At 40.2% G+C, this 23,598-nt stretch overlaps 3 protein-coding genes and 1 long non-coding RNA gene across 4 annotated transcripts; 1 reads left to right on the forward strand and 3 right to left on the reverse strand.

The window, feature by feature from the left end:
* Positions 1–81: 81 nt before the first annotated feature.
* fgb (fibrinogen beta chain) lies at positions 82–9,464 on the forward strand. The gene is made up of 13 exons (XM_026322887.1): positions 82–215; positions 358–390; positions 4,931–5,031; positions 5,546–5,648; positions 5,801–5,869; positions 6,042–6,156; positions 6,598–6,704; positions 6,784–6,898; positions 7,138–7,257; positions 7,368–7,490; positions 7,647–7,741; positions 8,246–8,436; positions 8,865–9,464. The coding sequence occupies exons 1-13, from the start codon at positions 138–140 to the stop codon at positions 9,094–9,096; spliced, it is 1,482 nt and encodes a 493-aa protein (XP_026178672.1). The 5' UTR covers positions 82–137; the 3' UTR covers positions 9,097–9,464.
* On the reverse strand, positions 6,543–8,366 carry LOC113141925 (uncharacterized). The gene is made up of 4 exons (XR_003296873.2): positions 8,228–8,366; positions 7,322–7,762; positions 7,053–7,231; positions 6,543–6,931 (listed from the first exon to the last, which is right to left on the reverse strand). It is a non-coding gene; the product is annotated as an uncharacterized LOC113141925 (long non-coding RNA).
* A 2,883-nt stretch (positions 9,465–12,347) lies between the features above and the next one.
* fga (fibrinogen alpha chain) lies at positions 12,348–17,600 on the reverse strand. Its single transcript, XM_026322391.1, has 8 exons — positions 17,075–17,600; positions 16,811–16,915; positions 16,494–16,677; positions 16,005–16,150; positions 15,719–15,817; positions 15,360–15,524; positions 14,304–14,952; positions 12,348–13,378 (listed from the first exon to the last, which is right to left on the reverse strand). The coding sequence occupies exons 1-8, from the start codon at positions 17,129–17,131 to the stop codon at positions 12,675–12,677; spliced, it is 2,109 nt and encodes a 702-aa protein (XP_026178176.1). The 5' UTR covers positions 17,132–17,600; the 3' UTR covers positions 12,348–12,674.
* A 208-nt stretch (positions 17,601–17,808) lies between these two features.
* Positions 17,809–21,899, reverse strand: LOC113139577 (zinc finger protein OZF-like). Its single transcript, XM_026322877.1, has 4 exons — positions 21,662–21,899; positions 20,751–20,923; positions 20,189–20,296; positions 17,809–19,958 (listed from the first exon to the last, which is right to left on the reverse strand). Exons 2-4 carry the CDS (start codon positions 20,863–20,865, stop codon positions 18,685–18,687), a joined length of 1,497 nt encoding a protein of 498 aa, XP_026178662.1. The 5' UTR covers positions 20,866–20,923; positions 21,662–21,899; the 3' UTR covers positions 17,809–18,684.
* Positions 21,900–23,598: the final 1,699 nt, after the last annotated feature.

The following is a 23,598-nucleotide window of genomic DNA, read 5'->3' on the forward strand; positions in this document are numbered from 1 at the left end:
TGCAGTTATTGACCAGTGGGGGCAGGTCACTGGGACTGGGAGCAGAGGTCCAGCCACAGAGGATAAATAGCAGGTCCCATCAGGCTTCAGGAACAGAGAACAGAGCGGAGCCACACTGACGACACTTTGACACAAGCATGAAGACGCTGTTGTTACTGTATCTGTGCGCATCTGTCGCCTGGGGTCAGGGGAACCTGGACTATGATGAAGACGTGGTGAGTGTTTTGGACTGTGCTCATTTAATAAAATGATTAAATCATAGAAATGAATGAATGTTTCAGTTTCAATACAGGCATGTAAAAGAATAGAGGATTTGTGTGTTCAAAAATATTAACAGTTCTATCTCTTACACCACAGGAGCCCACAAACACACCAGCTGACACCGGAACAGTACGTAGACCTGCTGTGTTTGTCGTCAGACTGCATTTCTTTACATGTTGACAAAAAAAGCCTTAATATAGTATGACCATTTTGGTTGACCAAAAATGCCTTAGTATAGCATCACCATTTTTTTTTTTTGACAAAAAATGCCTTAGTATAGTATGACCATTTTGGTTGACAAAAAATTTCTTATAGTATGACCATTTTTTTTTTGACCAAAAATGCCTTATTATAGTATGACCATTTTGGTTGACAAAAAATGCCTTAGTAGTATAGCATGACCATTTTTTTTTTTGACAAAAAATGCCTTAGTATAGTATGACCTTTTTTTTTTTGACCAAAAATGCCTTAGTATAGTATGACCATTTTACTTGAAATTTTTAAACACTATAATATGACCTTTTTTTTTTTTGACCAAAAATGTCTTAGTATAGTATGACCATTTTGGTTGACAAAAATGCCTTAGTATAGTATGACCATTTTGGTTGACAAAAAAAGCCTTAGTATAGTATGACCATTTTGATTGACAAAAAATGCGTTATTATAGTGTGGCCTTTTTACTTGACAAAAAATGCCTTATTATAGTATGACCATTTTTTTGACAAAAAATGCCACATTATAGTATGACCTTTTGTTTTTTTTTTGAGAAAAAATGCCTTATTATAGCATGACCATTTTTTTTGACGACAAATGCCTTAGTATAGCATGACCATTTTTTTTGACGACAAATGCCTTAGTATAGCATGACCATTTTTTTGTAAAAAAATGCCTTAGTATAGCATTACCATTTTGGTTGACAAAAAATGCCTTAGTATAGTATGACCATTTTACTTGACAAAAAATGCCTTATTATAGAATGACCTTTTGTTTTTTTTGAGAAAAAATGCCTTAGTATAGTATGACCATTTTTTGACCAAAAATGGCTTATTATAGCATGACCATTTTTTTTGACAAAAAATGCCTTAGTATAGTATGACCATTTTTTTTGACAAAAAATTCCGTAGTATAGTATGACCTTTTGTTTTTTTTTGAGAAAAAATGCCTTATTATTGTATGACCTTTTGTTTTTTTTTGACAAAAAATGCCTTAGTATAGCATGACCATTTTTTGACCAAAAATGCCTTAGTATAGCATGACCATTTTTTTGACAAAAATGCCTTATTATAGTATGACCTTTTTTTTTTGAGAAAAAATGCCTTATTATTGTATGACCTTTTGTTTTTTTTGACAAAAAATGGCTTAGTATATTATGACCATTTTTTTTTGACCAAAAATGCCTTAGTATAGCGTGACCATTTTACTTGAAATTTTTAAACACTATAATATGACCTTTTTTTTTTTTTGACCAAAAATGTCTTAGTATAGCATGACCATTTTACTTGACAAAAAATGCCTTATTATAGTATGACCTTTTTTTTTTTTGAGAAAAAATGCCTTATTATTGTATGACCTTTTGTTTTTTTTGACAAAAAATGCCTTAGTATAGTATGACCATTTTTTTTGACAAAAAATGCCTTAGTATAGTATGACCATTTTTTTTTGACAAAAAATGCCTTATTATAGTATGACCATTTTGGTTGACAAAAAAATGGCTTAGTATAGTATGACCATTTTTTTTGACAAAAAATGCCTTAGTATAGTATGACCATTTTTTTTGACCAAAAATGGCTTAGTATAGTATGACCATTTTGATTGACAAAAAATGCCTTATTATAGTATGACCATTTTGGTTGACAAAAAAATGGCTTAGTATAGTATGACCATTTTTTTTGACAAAAAATGCCTTATTATAGCATGACCATTTTGGTTGACAAAAAATGGCTTAGTATAGTATGACCATTTTTTTTTTTGACAAATAATGGCTTAGTATAGTATGACCATTTTTTTTGACAAAAAATGCCTTATTATAGTATGACCATTTTGGTTGACAAAAAATGCCTTAGTATAGGCACAATATAGTATGACCATTTTACTTGAAATTTTTACACACTATAGCATGACCATTTTGGTTGACAAAAAAATGCCCTATTATAGTATGGCCATTTTTTTTTTTAAAAATGCCTCATTATAGCATGACCATTTTTTTGACAAAAAATGCCTTAGTATAGTATGACCATTTTTTTGACAAAAAATGCCTTAGTATAGTATGACCTTTTGTTTTTTTTTGACAAAAAATGGCTTAGTATAGTATGACCTTTTGTTTTTTTTGACAAAAAATGCCTTAGTATAGCATGACCATTTTTTTTTGACAAAAATGCCTTAGTGTAGTATGACCATTTTGGTTGACAAAAAATGCGTTAGTATAGTATGACCATTTTGGTTGACAAAAAATGCCTTAGTATAGTATGACCATTTTTTTGACCAAAAATGCCTTTGTATAGTATGACCATTTTGATTGACAAAAAATGGCTTAGTATAGTATGACCATTTTTTTTTGACAAAAAATGCCTTAATATAGGCACACTATAGTATGACCATTTTGGTTGACAAAAAAATGCCCTATCATAGTATGGCCTTTTTTTTTTTAAAAATGCCTCATTATAGCATGACCATTTTTTTGACCAAAAATGCCTTATTATAGTATGACCATTTTTTTTTGACAAAAAATGCCTCAGTATAGTATGACCATTTTACTTGAAATTTTTAAACACTATAATATGACCTTTTTTTTTTTTGACCAAAAATGTCTTAGTATAGTATGACCATTTTACTTGACAAAAAATTCCTTAGTATAGTATGACCATTTTGGTTGACAAAAAAAGCCTTATTATAGTATGACCATTTTGATTGACAAAAAATGAGTTATTATAGTATGGCCTTTTTACTTGACAAAAAATGCCTTATTATAGTATGACCATTTTTTTGACAAAAAATGCCTTAGTATAGCATGACCATTTTTTTTGACAAAAAATTCCGTAGTATAGTATGAGCTTTTGTTTTTTTTTTGAGAAAAAAATGCCTTATTATTGTATGACCTTTTGTTTTTTTTGACCAAAAATGGCTTAGTATAGCATGACCATTTTTTTTGACAAAAAATGCCTTAGTATAGTATGACCATTTTTTTTGACAAATATTCCGTAGTATAGTATGACCTTTTGTTTTTTTTGACAAAAAATGCCTTAGTATAGCATGACCATTTTGGTTGACAAAAAATGCCTTAGTATAGTATGACCATTTTTTTTTACCAAAAATGCCTTTGTATAGTATGACCTTTTTTTTTTTTTTTGACAAAAAATGCCTTAGTATAGCATGACCATTTTGGTTGACAAAAAATGCCTTAGTATAGTATGACCATTTTTTTTTTTGACAAAAAATGCCTTAGTATAGCATGACCATTTTGGTTGACAAAATAATGCCCTATTATAGTATGGCCATTTTTTTTTTAAAAAATGCCTCATTATAGCATGACCATTTTTTTGACCAAAAATTCCGTAGTATAGTATGACCATTTTTTTGACAAAAATTGCCTTAGTATAGTATGACCTTTTGTTTTTTTTTCACAAAAAATGGCTTAGTATAGTATGACCTTTTGTTTTTTTTGAGAAAAAATGCCTTATTATAGCATGACCATTTTTTTTTGACAAAAATGCCTTATTATAGTATGACCATTTTGGTTGACAAAAAATGCCTTAGTATAGGCACAATATAGTATGACCATTTTACTTGAAATTTTTACACACTATAGCATGACCATTTTGGTTGATAAAAAAATGCCCTATTATAGTATGGCCATTTTTTTTTTTTAAAAATGCCTCATTATAGCATGACCATTTTTTTGACAAAAAATGCCTTAGTATATTATGACCATTTTTTTGACCAAAAATTCCGTAGTATAGTATGACCATTTTTTTGACAAAAAATGCCTTAGTATAGTATGACCTTTTGTTTTTTTTTGACAAAAAATGGCTTAGTATAGTATGACCTTTTGTTTTTTTTTGACAAAAAATGCCTTAGTATAGCATGACCATTTTTTTGACCAAAAATGCCTTAGTGTAGTATGACCATTTTGGTTGACAAAAAATGCGTTAGTATAGTATGACCATTTTGGTTGACAAAAAATGCCTTAGTATAGTATGACCATTTTTTTGACCAAAAATGCCTTTGTATAGTATGACCATTTTGATTGACAAAAAATGGCTTAGTATAGTATGACCATTTTTTTTTGACAAAAAATGCCTTATTATAGTATGACCATTTTCGTTGACTAAAAATGCCTTAATATAGGCACACTATAGTATGACCATTTTGGTTGACAAAAAAATGCCCTATTATAGTATGGCCATTTTTTTTTAAAAAATGCCTCATTATAGCATGACCATTTTACTTGACCAAAAATGCCTTAGTATAGCATGACCACTTTTTTGACAAAAAATGCCTCAGTATAGCATGACCATTTTTTTGACAAAAAATGCCTCAGTATAGCATGACCATTTTGGTTGACAAAAATGCCTTAGAATAGTATGACTATTTTACTTGAAATTTTTACACAGTATAGTATGACCATTTTGTGGTTTATTATGTCATGACGCCTGTTCCCTCTCTCACCCAGGGAGCACCCGTAGACGCTCGGGGTCACCGTCCAATAATGAAGGCCGGGGACACCTACATCCCCAGCCGTCCCACCCCACCACCCGTAGGTGGCGCCAGCAGGTACAACACACATACATGCCAATATATAGGCTATGTTATTGTATTATTTTATTCAATGCAGTACTGTTTGTAGTATTTTAATAAGGGGGGTTAAATCATCGCTAGAACCTTTTGTGTACTTTCATTTAGAAGCTGATTGGAAAATATTGGGAATCTGTCACATGTAGCAGATACTAGAGAAACTCTAGTCATGCACAAGTACTTTCTACCAGTGCAACCAAACAAATGTAAAGTTCTACTGCTCATCTGAACTTTAAGCTAAATGCTAATATCAGCTCACAGTGCTAACATGCTTATATTTGATAATGTGTCCTAAACTCACAGTGGAGCTAAGGCTGATGGGAACTCATAAGTTTAAGAGTTGGTCAAATTATTATTTTATTCCAGTCTTTTCCTGATGGTGGTGCTATACTTTGTCTGAGCTGCACTGGCTCGTGTTTTTGTTGGTTCACATGGGACCATTTAAAAATGAGATCTGACTGTGTTCTTTATGTGTTTCCTGCGCTTTGTCCAGGTATCGTGGTCGCCCCACCTCAGCTCCGGTTGGAGGGCCACAGCGGCAGGAGAAGGTGGAGCAGCCGGAGGATGGAGGGTGCACACATGCCTCAGAGGAGATGGTAGGCACACACCAGAGAAAGTAGTTTACATATGTAGGTGAAAACCTGCCATTAATAATACTGAGGCACGAGTAAATCATCCTGTAAAACAAATACTAACTTGTTGAAGTAGGAAATAAAATGAGAGACTCATCCATTTTTCTGTCTAACAGGGTGTTTTGTGTCCCACTGGCTGTGAGCTGAAGACCACACTGCTGAAGCAAGAGAGGAACACCAAGATGGTAAATTAAACTGATTTACTAAATTAATTTTGGATTTTCCTTTTTCTTGCCTTCTCTGAGCAAAGAGCAGTCACTTCTTTGTAGGAAATTATTTTGCTGCTATAATTGCCAATGACAAACACTGGGATGAGTGTCTGAGTTTTATTTATTTATTTGCATCTGCTTCTCACAGAGCATTAGTGAACTCAGGCCTCAGGTGGATGACCTTTCCAGATCCTCCAACAACATCTTCAACTATGTCAACAGGATGTCTAACTCTCTGAGGGAGAGACAGAAAGTCATTAATGGTGAGTCCAGTTAAAACACTCACTTTCATAGTTGGGTTATAGAAACTATGAGCACAGAAATGTTGTGGATGTAGTCTGACTTGATGTAATGTGACAAAACATGATTGATGGGCGTGGCCTGACTATGTAATGGCCCTGATTAATCACATAATTTTTCACACCCTGATTAATCACATGATTTTTCAAACCGATTAATCAAATGATTTTTCACACTCTGATTAATCAAATGATTTTTCACACCCTGATTAATCTCAGAATATATATATATATACATATAGATTTTTCACACCCTGATTAATCAAATGATTTTTCACACCCTGATTAATCACAGAAAATATATATATTGATTTTTCACACCCTGAATAATCACAGAATATATATATATATATATATATATTCTAATTTTTTAATGTGACAAAAAGTATAATTTCTTTTTCTCAGACAACAGCAGGGTTGTCAGTCAGTACACTGATCAAGTGGAGGAACAACATGCCTACATCAAGGAGACAGTGGATACTGTCTTCCCCTCCACCATCAGAGTGCTTAATGTAAGTAAGAGCTGCCATGACTTAGTATTGGAAAGATCACATATTACATAGCAATGTACATAATGTGTCGTGGCTGTAGGGGATCCTAGACAAGATCAAGGAGAAGATCCAGAGGTTGGAGAAGGCCATCCAGACCCAGAAGGATGACTGCAAGGAGCCATGCAAAACCAAATGTCCCATACCGGTGGTATCTGGTGAGTCTGGTTCTCTTCTTTTGGATGGTTTTGCTTTTTTTTGAAAAGAAAAAAAAAAAAAAAAGGGTCAGTTGGTCATCAAAGTTTTGGGGTTTGTTCTACTTGGATTATTAATATTTATACCAAATTTCAGAAAGATCTGATGAGTAGTTACCTTATTATGTGTTTGATGGGCAGTCAGGATCATCTTTGACATTCCAACTCTTCACACTAAAAATGTCCTGTCCTTTGTGATCCAGGTAAGGAGTGTGAGGACATCTACCGTCGTGGAGGAAAAGAGTCACAGATGTACCTGGTCCAGCCCGACGCCACCAGCCCTCCATACAAGGTCTTCTGTGATCAAACCACACAGAATGGAGGTGAAAATACTTAATAATTAAAATCACCATGTACGTTTAATGTCAGCCCATTGGATTTTAATACCTTTGATGATGGATTTTCATCTTTTGCATTTCTTCTACTTTCTCAGGATGGCTTCTCATTCAGAACAGGCTCGATGGCAGTGTTGACTTTGGCCGGCGCTGGGACGAGTACCGACGTGGTTTTGGCAACACTGCCTTTGATACTGGCAAGGGTTACTGTAATACTCCTGGTAAGACCTTCAAAAAATGAAAGGAGATTGGTTATTAGTTAACACATTTTGCTTTGTGCTTTTCTGAATTACTGCTATTTGTACCTGTATACTTCTAGTCACCATTATTCTAGCAGTTTGTGGACCAATGTACTTAACTTGTTCATCATGTGACAGGGGAACACTGGCTGGGTAATGACCGCATTAGTCAGCTGACGAAGACGGGCCCCACTGAGGTTCTTATTGAAATGCAGGACTGGACAGGAGCCAAGGTGAGTCCTCGAGGTTTCTATCTACAGAAGAAATGATTAGTTCATAAACAGAAAATGAGTTTGTTTTGGTAATCGATTACTGAGCTAAAGGTTTAATGTTTAATTCAATAACTTTGAACTCATATTTACATCTGAAGTGGGTATGGTACCTTTAGCTGGTGCTAATTTCATTAAGCCTCCATTGTAGAGATCTGGGGAATTGTTGAACAGCATTTTCATTGGTGCAATAACGTCTGAGCCTCAGAGGGAACCTGATTTCAGTCCAATCATTTTTCACTCTCATCGTCAGAATCAAAGTAGTTGGTGGCCAGCAGCATGAGAATATACAGCCTGTGTCTAAGGCTAACACTGATTGGCCCAATGATGCAGTTTAACACCAGTTCTCATCTCAGCCACAAATACAGTGATTAGAAAATTAGCCCTCATTCAAGATGGACTGTGACATGTGGGCTGGAGAGGCTTAAGTTTTTGTGGAATGAAACTCACATGGTTTGTATTATGTAGGTCCACGCCCAGTATCGCCAGTTCACTGTCCAATCAGAAGTGACCAGCTATGTGCTGGCAGTTGACGGCTACTCTGGTAACGCTGGCAACACCTTGCTGGAAGGAGCGTCGCAGCTTTTTGGCGTAAACCGCACCATGACCATCCACAACGGCATGATGTTCAGCACCTATGACAGAGACAACGACAAATGGTAAGTGTCCTGTTTTTTAGACACACCCACACTGGGGTTTTTCACTTTATTGACTTTGCATTACTAAAATCTGAACAATGCAGATGTTGTGTGACAGAACAAACTATCAACAAGGCAAAGAACCAGAACTTACTGCTCAGACAACAGGAAACGACAAGAGACGTTAGCATGTGTATGGCAAACATTTTGAAATCTAAAGCTAAAGCATTTTGACTGTACGCATCATAAAACTATGTAGTCATATTGTGTTTCAAGTGTCTTGGTAGTCTTATCCTCTGATTTAGCTTTAAGCTTTTTATTCTAGACAGAATGCTGGGAAATGACCTTTGGCAGAACTCTGGTTTAATGCTCCGTCTCCTTCTCTGCCAGTAGAAAAAAAGAAGTGACAGTCTGTCTCATACCTTTCTGTCCTTGTTTGCTTGAACCAGGATCCCCGGCGATCCCTCCAAACAGTGCTCCAGGGAGGACGGAGGCGGCTGGTGGTACAACCGCTGCCACTCAGCCAATCCCAACGGCCGATACTACATAGGCGGAGCCTACACTCGCCAAATGGCCAAGCACGGAACAGATGACGGCATAGTGTGGATGAACTGGAAGGGGAGCTGGTATTCGCTCAAGGCCATCAGCATGAAGATCAGGCCTTACTTCGCCTCCAGTTAATGGTGTCGGAGGATGTCGGCACATAACACAGGACACTGCCAAAATAAAAGAAACACATTCACAAACACGAGAATAGTTCAAAGCTCTTTGTGATGTTCATCTACTATACAGGCGTTTCCTGTTTTAGCTGCTGATGTTTTAACACAACTAACACTGAGTTTGGACTAAAGCTGTTTGCTGGAAGTGTAAAGAATAAAAAAAACCCAAAGTGCAGGAAGTAAACTCTGTTTTAAAAATAGTTTCATGTCAGGGGAACTTGTGATGGCTCTAAGTGAATGTGCTGTGGTCTGTCCTTTGTTATGTGCTAAGACCAGGATGAGTTAACACTAACTGTCCTCTGCTACTCAATAAACACATTGAGGAACATACTTTGTCTGTTCTGGTGGTTATTTCGCTCAAATCCTAATCAATTATTTACATCTCTGCTGAGGTGCCTGTAGACTAGAAGCCAGATCAGTCCCTCTATATTTTAAGGCTCAAGACGGATCAAGCATGATTAAAAATAAAGAACACTAATTACAAACAGGCCCTGATGGTTCTTACTGTGGCAGAAGGGTTAACGTTAGCACAGCGTCACCTGACCTACCTGATCAGATAGTATGAATTATGATCAACAATTACTAATGACATGGTGCAGATTGGTGGAGGGTCTTTTAAGGGGCTGAGGGCCGTGCAGGTCGTTACTCTGAATGTCAACTCAGCTCTATTACAGTTTAACAGAAACACATGTGAAGAAGCTAATTTGGTTTAAACTGACTGAGGATTAAAAATATTAATGGAAACTTCTCATTTTCTCACTGAAACTCCTGATTCAATTTGAAATCATACAGTTGATCTTAGGAAACTATGGAGTGAAATATGTTTGGGCACATTTTCATTCAGTTTATAATGAATATAAGTGAAGTAATGGATTGGCTATATACAGACATTACAATGTGCTGAAAGGTATTTATCTAACATGCCTAAATAAAGAAAACACAAATAAATAACAGCAAGAAAGATGACGTGTTCTCAATGCTCATATATTTCAATTTGTCAGGTAATTAGAGCTTTTACTAACATGCAGAAAAATGATTTGTCAAATTTTAACTAAAACATTGTCTGAAAAAGTTTTAATTTGGAAAAATGACAGTGACCAACAGAGGAATACAGCAGGCGACAGGAAGTGTCCCATTAGAAACGTTTTAAAACTGGTAAAAATGTTTGTTTCCTGAATGTCCAAAGGAAATGAGTTGGAAAATCCTTGTAAACATTGTAAGTCCTGTATTTAGCCACAGCCTCCTAGGCCAAAGACATTAATTAGGTGGAACAAACCTCCACATCTGCAGGCTCCTCCAGCAGCTCCTCCAGTATGAACTGGGTCAGGAGCTCTCCCCGAACTGTTGGCATGGTCCTATATTCTGCCGAAGGTGCTGGGCCCACATCTACAGTCCTCAGCTTGACGTGTGGAATGCCTCTCTGAGGTGCGGTGCCCTTGCTTCTCTGGTTTCCAGACTTGTCCATCTGGTCCAGATCAGTCCGAAGCGTCTGGTAACTGGGGTGGTTGACAGAGAAGGGTGGTGCCGACCGGCAGGATCCCCGGCAGGCTCGCAGCTTCATGTCAACGTCGACCTGGTAACATGAGCAAGACGGTGAAGTATTAATGTAGCATTAACACCATGACCTGCTACAGAGCAACACCTAAAAACGTCTCTGCACAGTCAACAGAATCCAAAAACCCAGCCAACATCTGTCTGAGCTCACATCTGTCTAAAGGCACACAAGTACCCGGATCACTTTCCTGAGTTACCAAATAATAAAAACACTTTGGCTCAGTAGAACAGACCAGTTGTGATCTTGACCCCTAGAGCCCAAAAACAGTGAGCATGTCACCATTTAAGTGCAGAACGTGACACTTAAATGCATGTTGGCTGTATAGTAGTTGCTCCGTCCGCTCACCTCTGTCCGATACAGGTCTTCGATCTGTCTCTCTACGTTGCTGCGTAGCTCCTTCAGTTTCTGTGACAGACAGGACGATCTCCTCCGTAGTGACGTGAGACTCCTGGCCAGTCCTCCCACGTTTTCCACGAACTTCAGGTTTGACGCTGTAGATGAATAAACAAGCTTTAGTTAGTAAACACGCACAGCTGTCTTTATTTTATCAGCAGCACTAAGAGAATTAGTGAGTCTTACCTTGTCTGGAGTTTTTGCTGAGAGAGGTGTAGATCTGTGTCGTTGCCATCATGGACACGTCAGCTGCGTCTTCATGCATCTTCCTCGTCTTACACACCTTTTGCAGTTTTCTTTCCACCTCACTCTCCATCTGGGAGATCAGACCCTGGAGTCTGCAGCCTGAGGGGCATTTAGAAACCTTTGGAGAGGGACACGTACATCTCATAAACACAGACAGTTTTCTAACTGGGAGTCGACATGTTTGATGTTCTCAAAATTACGTTGTTCACGTTTGCACGGACGATGACACGTGCGCGTGTCTGCATGTGTGTGTTTGCGTGTTACCCAGTCGTCATCTGAACACAGAGCGACGGCAGGCGTCGCTACACAGCGCTGACTCCTGTAGGTCCAGGTGGGCCTGGAGGGCTGTCGGCCATCTTGAGTCTGCTGCATCAGCCTCAAACACACTGAACAAAAAAACAAACAAGAGCACTGGTGTCAGTTTACTTTGATCTGAGCTCAACTCAAACATGACACTGGAAACATGTATGGTGTGTATTTGTGTGCAGCAGTCATGAATTTATTTAGTGCCACATCTGCAGGAGACAAACATCAAACATCACATTCAGCGTTTTTAACTAAAATTGACTCACATTCATCACAAAGTCTGTTTCCTGGTTTTAACTTTGCTTTGTAATTGATTCAAATCACTTTCCTGAAGAAAAGCACAGCCAACCAGAAGAACTAGAAGAATCAAACATTTACCAACATGTTGGCTGCTACTAAAATATAATAAAGCGGGAAACAGCTGGAAACCCTGCACTGAAATAACAGGACACATTAAACACACTACAGTTAAAGCATCACATGTTCATCACATGTTGATTCTAATGTGATGTTTAATCTGCTTTTTTCTTTCTTCAGTCACTTCCTCACTGAAGCTTCTTTAGCTGATTAAAACACGTTCACAGACGATGTGCATTAAATACCATCAGATTTTCTTTAGCTGATCTGAAAACAGTGTTTTGTATTTAAATGACATATCACATATTGAAGGCTTGGTTCTATTTGACTGAAATCATTGCACAAACCACAGCAGCTGAAGTGAACATGAATCTTTATTGATCGACTAGAGACACAGTACAGGTTTTGTAACCCTAACAAACAGCTCGATGCCTTTTACATAATGAACAAACAAACACACACAAAGACACGGGGACACTGTGACATGGTTTTGAAATCCCACAATGATTTACGAGCAGCTCGATAGTCTAAAAAGTCCGAAACCACCTTTGCATTTTGTCCTCAAATATTTATTCAGCCTGAGTTTCATCAGTGACTCTTCTCTTTTTCTCCCACTGTTTTCTTCTGGTGGAAACAGGAATATTTTCTATCATTTGACAGGTTTTCTGCAGCTCTGAGTCGTATTAAAAAGCAACAGGCCGAACAAACATTCGGACAGTTTTCAGGCTGTAGTTGGGCGGTTTATATGAGACCCAGACAACTCCGTTCTGCTCCTTGTACGGCAGGTTACTCTCCGGGTCGTACGTGCCTTTATAATAAATCCCATTCAAGTTAGCTGACTGGCAGCTGTTGTACCACCACCCTCCCCCGAACCTTTCTGCACAACTCTCATCCCAGTTATCATTGTCCCTGTCGAAGGTGCTGAACTTCATCCCGTTGTGGGACATATGTAGTTCTACACTGGGCTTCACCAGAGCGTCCCCTGCATCCCCAGAGTACCCGGACACATGTAGCGGGTAACCCTCCTCCTCTGTACCAACCCTGATTATATATTCTGCACTGGCCACGCCCCCCTCCCAGTCCTCCAGCGCTACCTTCAGCATGGTCTCACCCTGATTGGTCAACAGGTGGATGTTCTGGTTCCCTAGCCAGAACTCCCCTTTGCCCTGCGCGTCCACCGAGCCGAATCCATCGCGGTATTCGGCCCATGTGCGGTTGAAACTGAGCGCACCATTCTCCCTCTGCTGGACTAACAACCACCCTCCCATCAGCCCCTCCTGCTGACAATAAACCTCCACTACCTGTGTGGAGTCCGGGCCGCCGGGTTTGATCTTAAACAGGCCGTTTGTTTCCCCTTTCAGGTGGTTCTGGTAGGCTTCGAAGCAATCTGCAAAAAGAAGGGGGCACAGCGCAGACTGCGAGTTAGCTTGGACTGGCTTGTTCTGTGGTGTGGGCAGCTGAAATCCTCTACAGTGGTGAAACGGGTCATTTCTCACTAAATGTCTAACAGTTCCCCAACTCAACGCCTCTCCCCAACCAGTTTGCATCAGGAATGTGAGCAGGACTTTGTTACAGGGCCACAGCTACGAATTAAGAGACCGATCACATCTTTGCAGATATCTGGGAATCTGAAGCTATGACATAATTATTTAGCACAAAAATATCTTTTCATTTCATAACTGGCTGAAATAATCCATAAATAATCAGTACCATGTCAACTTCTCTGATGGTTTTGTAATTTCTCAGGAAATCAGACAGTTTGTTTGGTGGCTTGTCAAAAGATTTATTCAGGGGTGGTTCTGCCTGGGGAATTTGGACTCGTTTGAATCTTTAATAGAATAAATGTGATTGTCAATGAACATGTACAGAAATATTTATGTCAAATAATAAAAATAATATATGATTTGTACCAGATCCAACTATTAGCTCTGCATTTGCATTTCTAAGTTTGTGGCTTTGACCCTGGTAACAAAAGCCAAAAAAACCAGAAACCCTTTAGATCTCATATTGGAAACGTGCTCCAACTAGTTACACTAGTTCTAGTTAACTCCAATCGATCTGCGTTAGAAATAACTTGGCGTCAAAGAATAATTTCTATCCTGCCTCTTTGATTTTTCATGGAGTACATGTTGAGGAAAATATCTCATATATCTTAGGAATTGAATGGAAAAATGTTTAAGCTCCAATAACAAAGATCTGATATGTTCACTTCATATTTTGGTACATAGGGCGAGCTATGCTAGCTGGCTGATGCTAAAGCACGCTGTCTATGCTGTCTTTCATGTTTTACTCCAGCTCTGATGTTTTGGTACCTTTTCCTATATAATCGGCCTGCCGCTCGACGCGCATGCTCTTCACGCTCCGGGCATGGAAGTCAGGAATGTCATCATCTGTACTGTCTGTCATGAACGCGCCGAGGTCAATTCCAACTTCAGCGCCGAATGGATCTGCAATCCCAGTTTTGGTATCTGCTGTGAGACTTCCCTTGGAGCCACCAGCGTGGACGGTCTTGCTGGTTAAAGATGAAGTTGACGATGAGGAGGAGGAGGATGTGTGGGTGAGTGTGGGGAACAGGGAGCTCATCCCTCCCTTAGTGAGGCCTGCCATAGACTGGCACTCGGGCCCGCCCTCAATCACCTCCTCCACTTTTTCCACCGGCCCATCCTTCGTGTGGACGATGGTCTTCTTGGTGCTCTTGGAGCAAGAGATGGTTCTGGTGGACACGTGGCTTGTTGAATGGCCAAGGCCTTCAGAACCACCACCAAAGAAATCACCTCCCAGCTCAGTGATGGATCTCGATGATGTGGAGGAGGAACCGGAGGAACCAGAGGAACCGGAGGAACCGGAGGACGAGGAAGTGGAAGATGTAGAAGCAGTGTAGGAAGTACCTGGGACCTTGGAGATGGTTGCTGGGGATGAGCTGGAACCTTCCTCCTCTAGGATCAACTGCAAAGTCTTCACCTGAGGAAGAAGAAAGACTTTAGCATGAACAAGTAAAGCTGTAAAAATAAGAGACACGTCCACCTGAACTGAAAATAGTCCATCACTGTAGGGATATTCTTCTTTTTTATTGTCACTGTGTGTTTCCACAGCCTGATATAGTTTCCTCCTCTGTGCGGAGGAGCTCCGTTACTGTTCAGAAACCATCAAAACCTGTCAGCGGCACACTGCTGCACTGGGTGACATGTTCCTTCAAACACCAAATATGAAAATAGTCCCTACAGACGCACTAATTCCTGGTGTTTGACTGTTGAAAAACTACAGTTCAGCATCTGTGTTAGGAGGAACACAACCTCTGTTTCAAAAGAAACAAAGGTTTGTTTCTTCAGCAGGAACAGAGACTGGAATATACGTAAGGTGTCACTCACATCGGTGAACAAGTCGTCTTTCTGCTGTGCTGCCGCTCTGGTGGTCTCGTCCTTGGATTTGTATCTACCGTCCACAACCACGTCCTGCAGAGGCCTGCTCTTCATCACGTACAGAGTCCTCACGGTCTCGATGTTCTGACTCGGTCGGGAGTCCAGCTGATTAATCTGGAAGATGGACAGATTTGGGTTGGCGTGTTGTACACCTTACATTGATGAATGGAAGGAATCTGGTCCATGTTAAATCACTACATATTTTACTTGTTTCACTGTTCTCCCTGCACATTTTCCCTGACGCTTAAAGACAAACTGAAACGACTTGGATGGGACAATTGAAAAAGCTTTATAGCAGCTGGTGGTACCTGTTTCTCCAGGGTCACGTAGCTCTCCTGGTCCACCTGGTACTGGGTGTAGCGCTGGCACGATCCTTTGCAGGACCGGAGCTTGATGTCGATATCCACCTGAGGAAGAGATGGAAATATGCCATGTGTTTGTTCTGCAAAAGCAAAACTGCTGCATATTTTCTGCCAATTAGCTTTTTCAACTTTGATGCAGCTGAACTGGAAACTTAAAGCCTTCCTCTCTCAACATGACCGCCTTTGTCATACTGTAGGTGTATGCTTTCTGAATAACACAGAACCAAAGTACCTCCAGCCTCTGCATCTCGGTGACCTGATCTTTGACCCGATCCTTCAGGGCGGCCAGGACCCTCAACTGCCTGTCGATCCTGATCTTCATGTCTGTGATACTCTGACGCAGATTCTGGGCCAAGTCGTAGTAGGTGTTGTCACTTCCTGTTGGCATTAACACATGGGATTAACCAAAAAATCATTTTATAGAGATGCCTTATATTTTACCCTTAATTTACAGAAATAATATTTGATTAGACCCAAAATTAAAGGGTTACTACACTTCTTCTGAAAGACACATCTTTGGAGGTTACTATTAAAAACTCAAACCAAACCTGAAAACGCACAAATAAACTTTTTTTTTCCTGAGCTACTTGGAGTTTTTCAAATTTAATTAGAAAAGTCTAAAAATGAGGCTTTTTAGGGGCTTTTTTTGAAGGTCAGTACATTTGGATGAATTCAGGTGGAACAGGTTTCAGGTTTAAGATGAACCTCCTAGCAGACTCACCAGTGTCAGTGGTGAGTCTGTCCCTCAGGAAGTCGAAGGTCTGTTTGGACACCTGGTCGGCGGAGCGGTGTTTGGCCTTGTACTGATCGAGGAGGTCGCGGATTATCTTGACCCTCTTCAGCACATTGTGGTCATTTCTATTCATCAGACCCATGATCCTGCAGCCTGAGGGGCATTTAGAGCCCTGATGGAGGACAGGAGGTGGATGGATTAGAAAATATAAGACTGACTGGATTAAACATGAAATCCTAACATTAATAACTGAGCTCTGCTAAAACGTGATGTTGTGATTATATAACAAAAGAAAAGCTGTGTACCCAGTCGTCGTCTGTGCAGAAAGGCCAGTCCTTCTGACTGGCACATTTCTCAGATCTGGTGCCGTGCTCCACCGGGCGAGCTCCTCTGGGATCAACCACCGTGGCCTAGAAAGAGATGGAAAGAGAGAACGATTAATAAAACCAGCAGTCAAAAAAAAAATACAGTTTAACTTATGGTACAACAAAATATATATGAAACCAACTACAGTGAAGTTTCTTACTTTGCTAAATGTAATTCATATTTGACCGTAGTACTGGACTCACCATTGTGGAAGCCACACAAATCAACCCGAGAGAGATGAGAACACCGAGTCGGCCCATCGTGTTTCTGTCTGTTCTCTGAGTGAACACTGGTTACTGAATGTTTCTCCGACGCTGCTCTCGGGTCATTTGAAGGATCCCGGTCAGTCCGACAAACCCGTGACTCATCAGGGTTTGGAAAGAGATCAGAGTTGAGTAACCACTGCCGTGAACTCTGATCAGGCTGTTTGTCGTACTGTGTGTGATAAAGTACACACAGACTGAACACAAACTTTGTCAGATCAGTTCACTTGCTCCAGGATTTACTGGCATTTGAACCCGTTTGTTTCCTCAGGGTAAACAGTGACAAACTGCACTTACAGCAACTCTAATTATGAGCCAGTAATGACTGAAGTGATCAGCCAATTACATGAGTCAGTGTGAGGAGAACACAAACAGCACAGCACATATCTGTGCCGTTTAATAAAAAAACATCTCCAACATCATATGATACTCCAGACAAAAACATTCAAATCTAACTAAAGGAACAAAATCTGCTGAGGAAGAACAAGCTCATCTCTTCTTGGCAAAAACTGTTTAATTTGTTCTTCAGGTTACAATAAACACTAACAGTAAAATACTATGACATTATTTACCTGCCCAAACACTCGGCTTCACATTACCAGCAGACTACATGTTCATATCACTAGCGCATAAAGAGACAACATGAATTTCTGTGAGCGTTTATAAAACTCAGCATATTTTGGGATATTTATTGCACGATTAATGATTTTTCAGTCTCAAACTCGATTCAGGCCCCTGTGTGATCTTATTCTCTCATGACAAACATTCTGCTGTGTTTGCATTGAACCCACTGCTCACTTCTCCTCGCTAATCCATGTTAACCAATAACAGGAATGTTTCCCCATCATGTGACAAGCGGTACACAGGAAGACGCAAAAACAAATCCAGCAGCAACTTGTTTCTTCTGACATAATGTAAAAAAAAAAAGACATTGGTAAAGAATCATGACAGAAAATAATGATTCGATTCTAAATGAAAGAAATCCTGAATCACATTTTACCCGGAGCCTTGCAGCCACATTACAGTTTCAATTAAAGAAGGTCACATCAACTGGCTGTAGTACATAAAGTAAAGGCACTGTCTTACCAAATCACATTATTGAGGAATCACTGACAATCATAAATGTATTTTTCAACAGAAGCAGCAGCAGAACTCTGCTAAATAATATGGTACGTTTTAAAAAAGGAAAAAACTTTTGTTATTTTGGCTGTAAACCACCACAAACCTCCTAATAAAAGCTAAATGTTTAATTTCCTAAACAGATTTCTGTGAATGACTTTTTTTTCTGCATGAGAACATAAAGGGAGAACTCAGGAGTTCAGAAGCCAACTGATGCCGTTGGTTCCATATTTAGAGAACACACATGAAACTCTTCACACTAGTGTAAACAAGAATATTTCCTAGGTAGATATTTCCTACCTATGACTTGGTTTGAAGGCCCATGGACACTTCACCAGGTGGAGCCATCAAAACTAGCATTAGAACATGAACCCACTTTAACACCTGAACCACCACTAAACCCACGAAAGTCCAAAATGTGATCTCAAGTCTCAGTCTGTCTTGTGCGTTAATCTGTGGGTTGTGAGGTGCTGCTGGAGCCTAAAGCACCTCTTACAGTGTTCACACTCAAACGGCTTTTCACCTGTGTGGATACGTAGATGCTTGGTGAGGTTACTCTTGTGGTTGAATTGCTTCCCACACTCTTTACAGTCAAACGGTTTCTCACCAGAGTGGATCAGCTGGTGTTTCTTCAGGTTCACAGCCTGGGAAAAGCACTTGCCACACTGGGAGCAGCAGTGAGGCTTCTCTGCTGTTCTTCCACACTTGTGATTGTTCAGTTCTCTAAGCTCAGTGAAGTCCTGCCTACACAGGGAGCAGCGAGGTGGTTTGTCCTTATGAGTAGACTGGTGTGTCTTCAGAGCCGATGGATGGGCGTAACCTTTCCCACATTTGTCACACACGTAGGGTTTTTCCCCCGTGTGGCCACGTTCGTGAACAACAAGGTGCTGCATGAGACGGAAGCGCTTGCTACAGTGCGAGCAGTGGTATGGTTTATCCCCACTGTGAATCATCTGGTGCTTTTTCAAGTTGTTCCTGACGCTGAAGGCCTTGGGGCACAAGGTGCACTTGAATGGTTTCTCTCCTGTGTGAATGTACTGGTGCGCAGCCAGCGACATCTGGATTCGAAACCGCTTTGAACACAACTTGCACTGGTATGGTTTCTCCCCCGTGTGGACACGTTCGTGCTGTTTCAGTTTTGCCTGGTGCTTGAAGGTTTTTGCACAGTAGCTGCAGCTGTATGGCCTCTCATCAGAGTGACTGAGCATGTGTACTTTCAGGTCTCCCCTTCTGGCGCAGCTCTTCCCACATTGCTCACATTTAAACGGCTTTTCCTTGGTGTGGATCAGCTGGTGCTCCTTCAGAGTGCCTTCTCTCCCAAACTGCTTACCACATACCTTGCAGCTGAAAGATTTCTCTCCAGTGTGGGTGAGGAGGTGCTGCCGCAGGGTCTGCAACACATAGAAGCTCTTATTGCATTGCGTGCAGGCGTGACGCCTCTCTCGTGGAGCCTCTTCTGAGATTTCTTCTCCTTTAGCCTTGTGAACTCGTGCATGCAGCTTTAAGTCCCGTGAAGTCTGAAAAGTAAGACTGCATTTGCTGCATGAATACACCGTCCGCTCTGTCTGTTCTGACTCTGGCTGGTTCACTGTGGCTCTGCAGTGGTGTCTCTGGTGTCTGATGACGTTGCTCTTTCTTGCAAAGGATTTCCCACAATGCTCACAGTGGTGATACTGAGGTTCATACACATTTTCCTGCTGGCTCTCTGCTCCATTTGGATTTGTCACATAGCAGAAGGGGGGAATAGGAAAAAGAGAACAAGAAAAATGTATAAAACCAACCACTTTTCCTAAATAAAATAGTGTAAAACATTGAATTTAAACATTGGAACTTCATCTAATGCTGTAGTAGTATCAGTATTATTGTAGTATTATGGCTTTTCTAAACTTTAAATTAGGAACTATCTGCCCCTATATACTTTATAAACATATTTACCTCCTGGTTCAGAAGCTTCTATATCTTCAATGTCATGTGGCTCCACTGGGGCAAAGGTGTCTGAAGGGTCATCTTCCTGACTGTGTTGGGGTTTTGAAACTCCCCAGCCTGCAAACCATAGAATGTCAAACCATGAACAGGTGGAATGGTATGTTGGTGTATCACATCAGTTGTCCTTAGATAAAAGCCTAAAGCCCAGGAAAGTAGGAGACATATTGTTCCAGCACCTTTACAAAACCATTAATTCTGGATTTTTCAATAAAGGAGACCAGAAGCCTCAAATCCAACACAAAGCAGATGGTTTTCATTTATTGTCTCAAAACATGTATCATCAATTAATTAGTGGATTAACAGCAGCTACTTTGGTAATCTACTGAACATTTTAGTCAATTGTAAAGTAAAAATATCATGAGACAGCTGCTTTTTTTGTCACATATAAATGATAAATTCCTGAGTTCTGGACTTAGTTGGACAAAACAAGCAAGTCTCCTCCCTGTCCGACATCTGCATAAACTGAAACATGTAAACGCTGTTTGTCTGCTTGTTCACAGCTGCTGCTCACCTTCTGGTTCCTGCTTCACAACTAGTCTCAGGCCTGCTGGGGTCTTCATACAGTCCACCAGGCAGACCGACAGCTGCCTGAAGCCCAGCAGAGACAGACTGCTGAGAGAAGCCATGGCCTGCTCTCCCCCAGCCAGTCAGTCAGTCAGTCAGTCAGCAAAAAGACACTTTATTCTGAAAAATACAGTCACAGGTCAATCTTAAAGACAAGTCTGCTTTGCTTTAACATTTTAATGCCTTCTAAGTACACAGTTTAATATAAGTACACAGTTTAATGTAAGTACACAGTTTAATGTAAGTACACAGTTTAATATAAGTACACAGTTTAATATAAGTAAGTACACAGTTTAACCTAAGTAAGTACACAGTTTAACCTAAGTAAGTACACAGTTTAACGTAAGTAAGTACACAGTTTAACCTAAGTAAGTACACAGTTTAACCTAAGTAAGTACACAGTTTAACCTAAGTAAGTACACAGTTTAACCTAAGTAAGTACACAGTTTAACCTAAGTAAGTACACAGTTTAACCTAAGTAAGTACACAATACACTGCTGATTAATGCAAAACAACTGGCAGCACCTGCGTGAGCAACAACGCTCAAACGAACAAAGTCCATTTGTATCTTCACCTGGCTGTTAGTGTCACTACAGAGAAGCATGAATCGATCAGCTCCTTAAATAACCAAGTCAGACTGATGGTGTTATTGAAAGATTAGCATCAGTAAAGTCTGGAGTTTTCTGTCGTTTCAACAGGCCGAACTCATCGCTAATGTGCTAAGAAGCTAGCTTTAGCTTTTTGGTCCTAGCAGAACCAGGCGGCTGTCCGCCTTCCCTGCCAATGTTTGTCCCGGTCTGAGTCTTTATTTCAAGGAGGAAAAGCTGAAACCACAACACAAATGTTGTCCGAACTCACCAAACCCCGTTAGCTCTCGTCGTTCCCGGGGTTAACGTTTGAGCTAAACTCCTGTTTTACACACGAACCCTCCGTTTGTATCAACATAATAAACACAGCCCACTTCGGCTCTGTGGTTAGAAACCACCGCCCTCTCGCTTCTGGAAGCTAAATATGAAACTGAAAAGCCTAAAAACAAGGTGAAAACTGAGCGGAGGGAATGAAAGAAACGCAAACCGAAGGGAACCGTGTTTTTCCGGGTTTTATTAAAGGACGAGAATATCAGCCAATGGGCTCCGAGATCGTCAAAAGGAGGCGGGGCGTTTTAGAGCTTTGGCGCGAATCTCACTGTTGCTTGGATACAAGGGGAAGGCACCGCATGGGGGACACAAATGATAAAGTTCGCGTTTTACTTAAAGTCTCTAAACTTGTTTGTTAAACAAGCCATTAATTATATATATTAATAATGACATATTATTATTTTTACATTACACTCTATATATATAATTTCTGTCAAAAATAGACAGACCCCAAACTAAAATAACACAGGCTCAATACACAGTGGGGCAAAGAGAAAAAGAATAAACTATACGTAGAGGGTGTTATGCATCAAATGTCACATGCATGTCACAGGTTCGAAAACATTACAAGAAAGCAAACTAAAGGTGAAGCTGTGGGTCACTTCTCTAAACACCACTAGATGGAGCCGTGGAGTCAGTTTGTGTCATTTGGAGCTGGATTCTGTTTTAAAGTGAGCTCTTCCAAAAAAAAAAAAGAAGAAGAAGCAGGTTTACCTTAAATAGACAGTTTTAATGGACACCTGAGTGAAGGAGGTCTGACTGTAAATGTCAGGAATTAGTTGTGACGCATTAAGACAAAACGTGTCAGTGTTCACACTGAGATAAAATATCAGCCAGTCACTGTAGCGGCACAAAGAGAAGAGACATCCTGCAGGCTCAGACTGTGACAAAGACCTAAACTTTATAATGGAACAAGACCAACGAGGCAAAGACAAATTCAGAACCTTTAAGTAATATGAATGAATTTACTCCTTCAGTTTGTGCTGCACCGTCCTCCCTTTGCCTTTGCCACATTAATAATTGCCTGTCACTCATCCTTTGTGCTCCTTCCTCCTCTTTCATGTCCATATCTCCTCTGTTCACTCCATATTCTCTTCCCTCCTCCACCTGTTCCTGTCGTTCTGCTCCAACTTGTTTTCCTCCTCCATCCACTGCAGAGCCTCAGAAGGATGCTAATTGACTTCTGATGCATTTTTAATGTTCAGCCACCCAAAGCACAGTCTCCTTGCACAGTGTGTGTGTGACAGTTAAATTGAGTTGGTGTATTATGCATCGTCAGTGTCGGCGTGTGCGCGTCAGAAAGTGTATGTGTGCAAGAATCATGCTAATGCGTGTGTCTGTGTGCTTTAATTTGCCTTGCTGTTTGAGTATGTAAGTAAATGTGGTGTGGGCATGTTTTTGTGCATAATCTGGTGACAGGAAGTCAATTTGTGCTCATCTTTTCCTGCTTCAATCCACACTCCCAGCAGACGCCTTAATGGCAAACTGGGAGAGCTGAGTAACAGGAAGCCAGACAGGACAGTTTCTTACCGGCCACTGATGAAAGTTCGTGGTTAACAGCTTTTCCGTACACTATTTCAGGGTGGCTGCACTTCATTAAACCAAGCCGCAGCATCCTGTAGGACTACCAGGAAACTGGGTCACTCGTGTGTGTGTGTGTGTGTGTGTGTGTGTGTGTGTGCAAGTGAGAGTGTGTGTTTATGTATTCCCATGAATCCAAATGATCCTTAAAAGGGCAGAAACGTACAGGTGATCCTCCATTCTGCTGCTCCTCCAGCTGAAACGTTGGAAAATAGACTCAAAGGCTTGATTAAAGAAAAAGTTAAACATCTTGGAAAATGCTTTTTTAATCAGAGCTGATGCTGCAAATGGCTGCAA

The sequence above is a fragment of the Mastacembelus armatus genome, chromosome 18, assembly GCF_900324485.2.
Source record: "Mastacembelus armatus chromosome 18, fMasArm1.2, whole genome shotgun sequence".
NCBI lineage: Eukaryota > Metazoa > Chordata > Actinopteri > Synbranchiformes > Mastacembelidae > Mastacembelus > Mastacembelus armatus.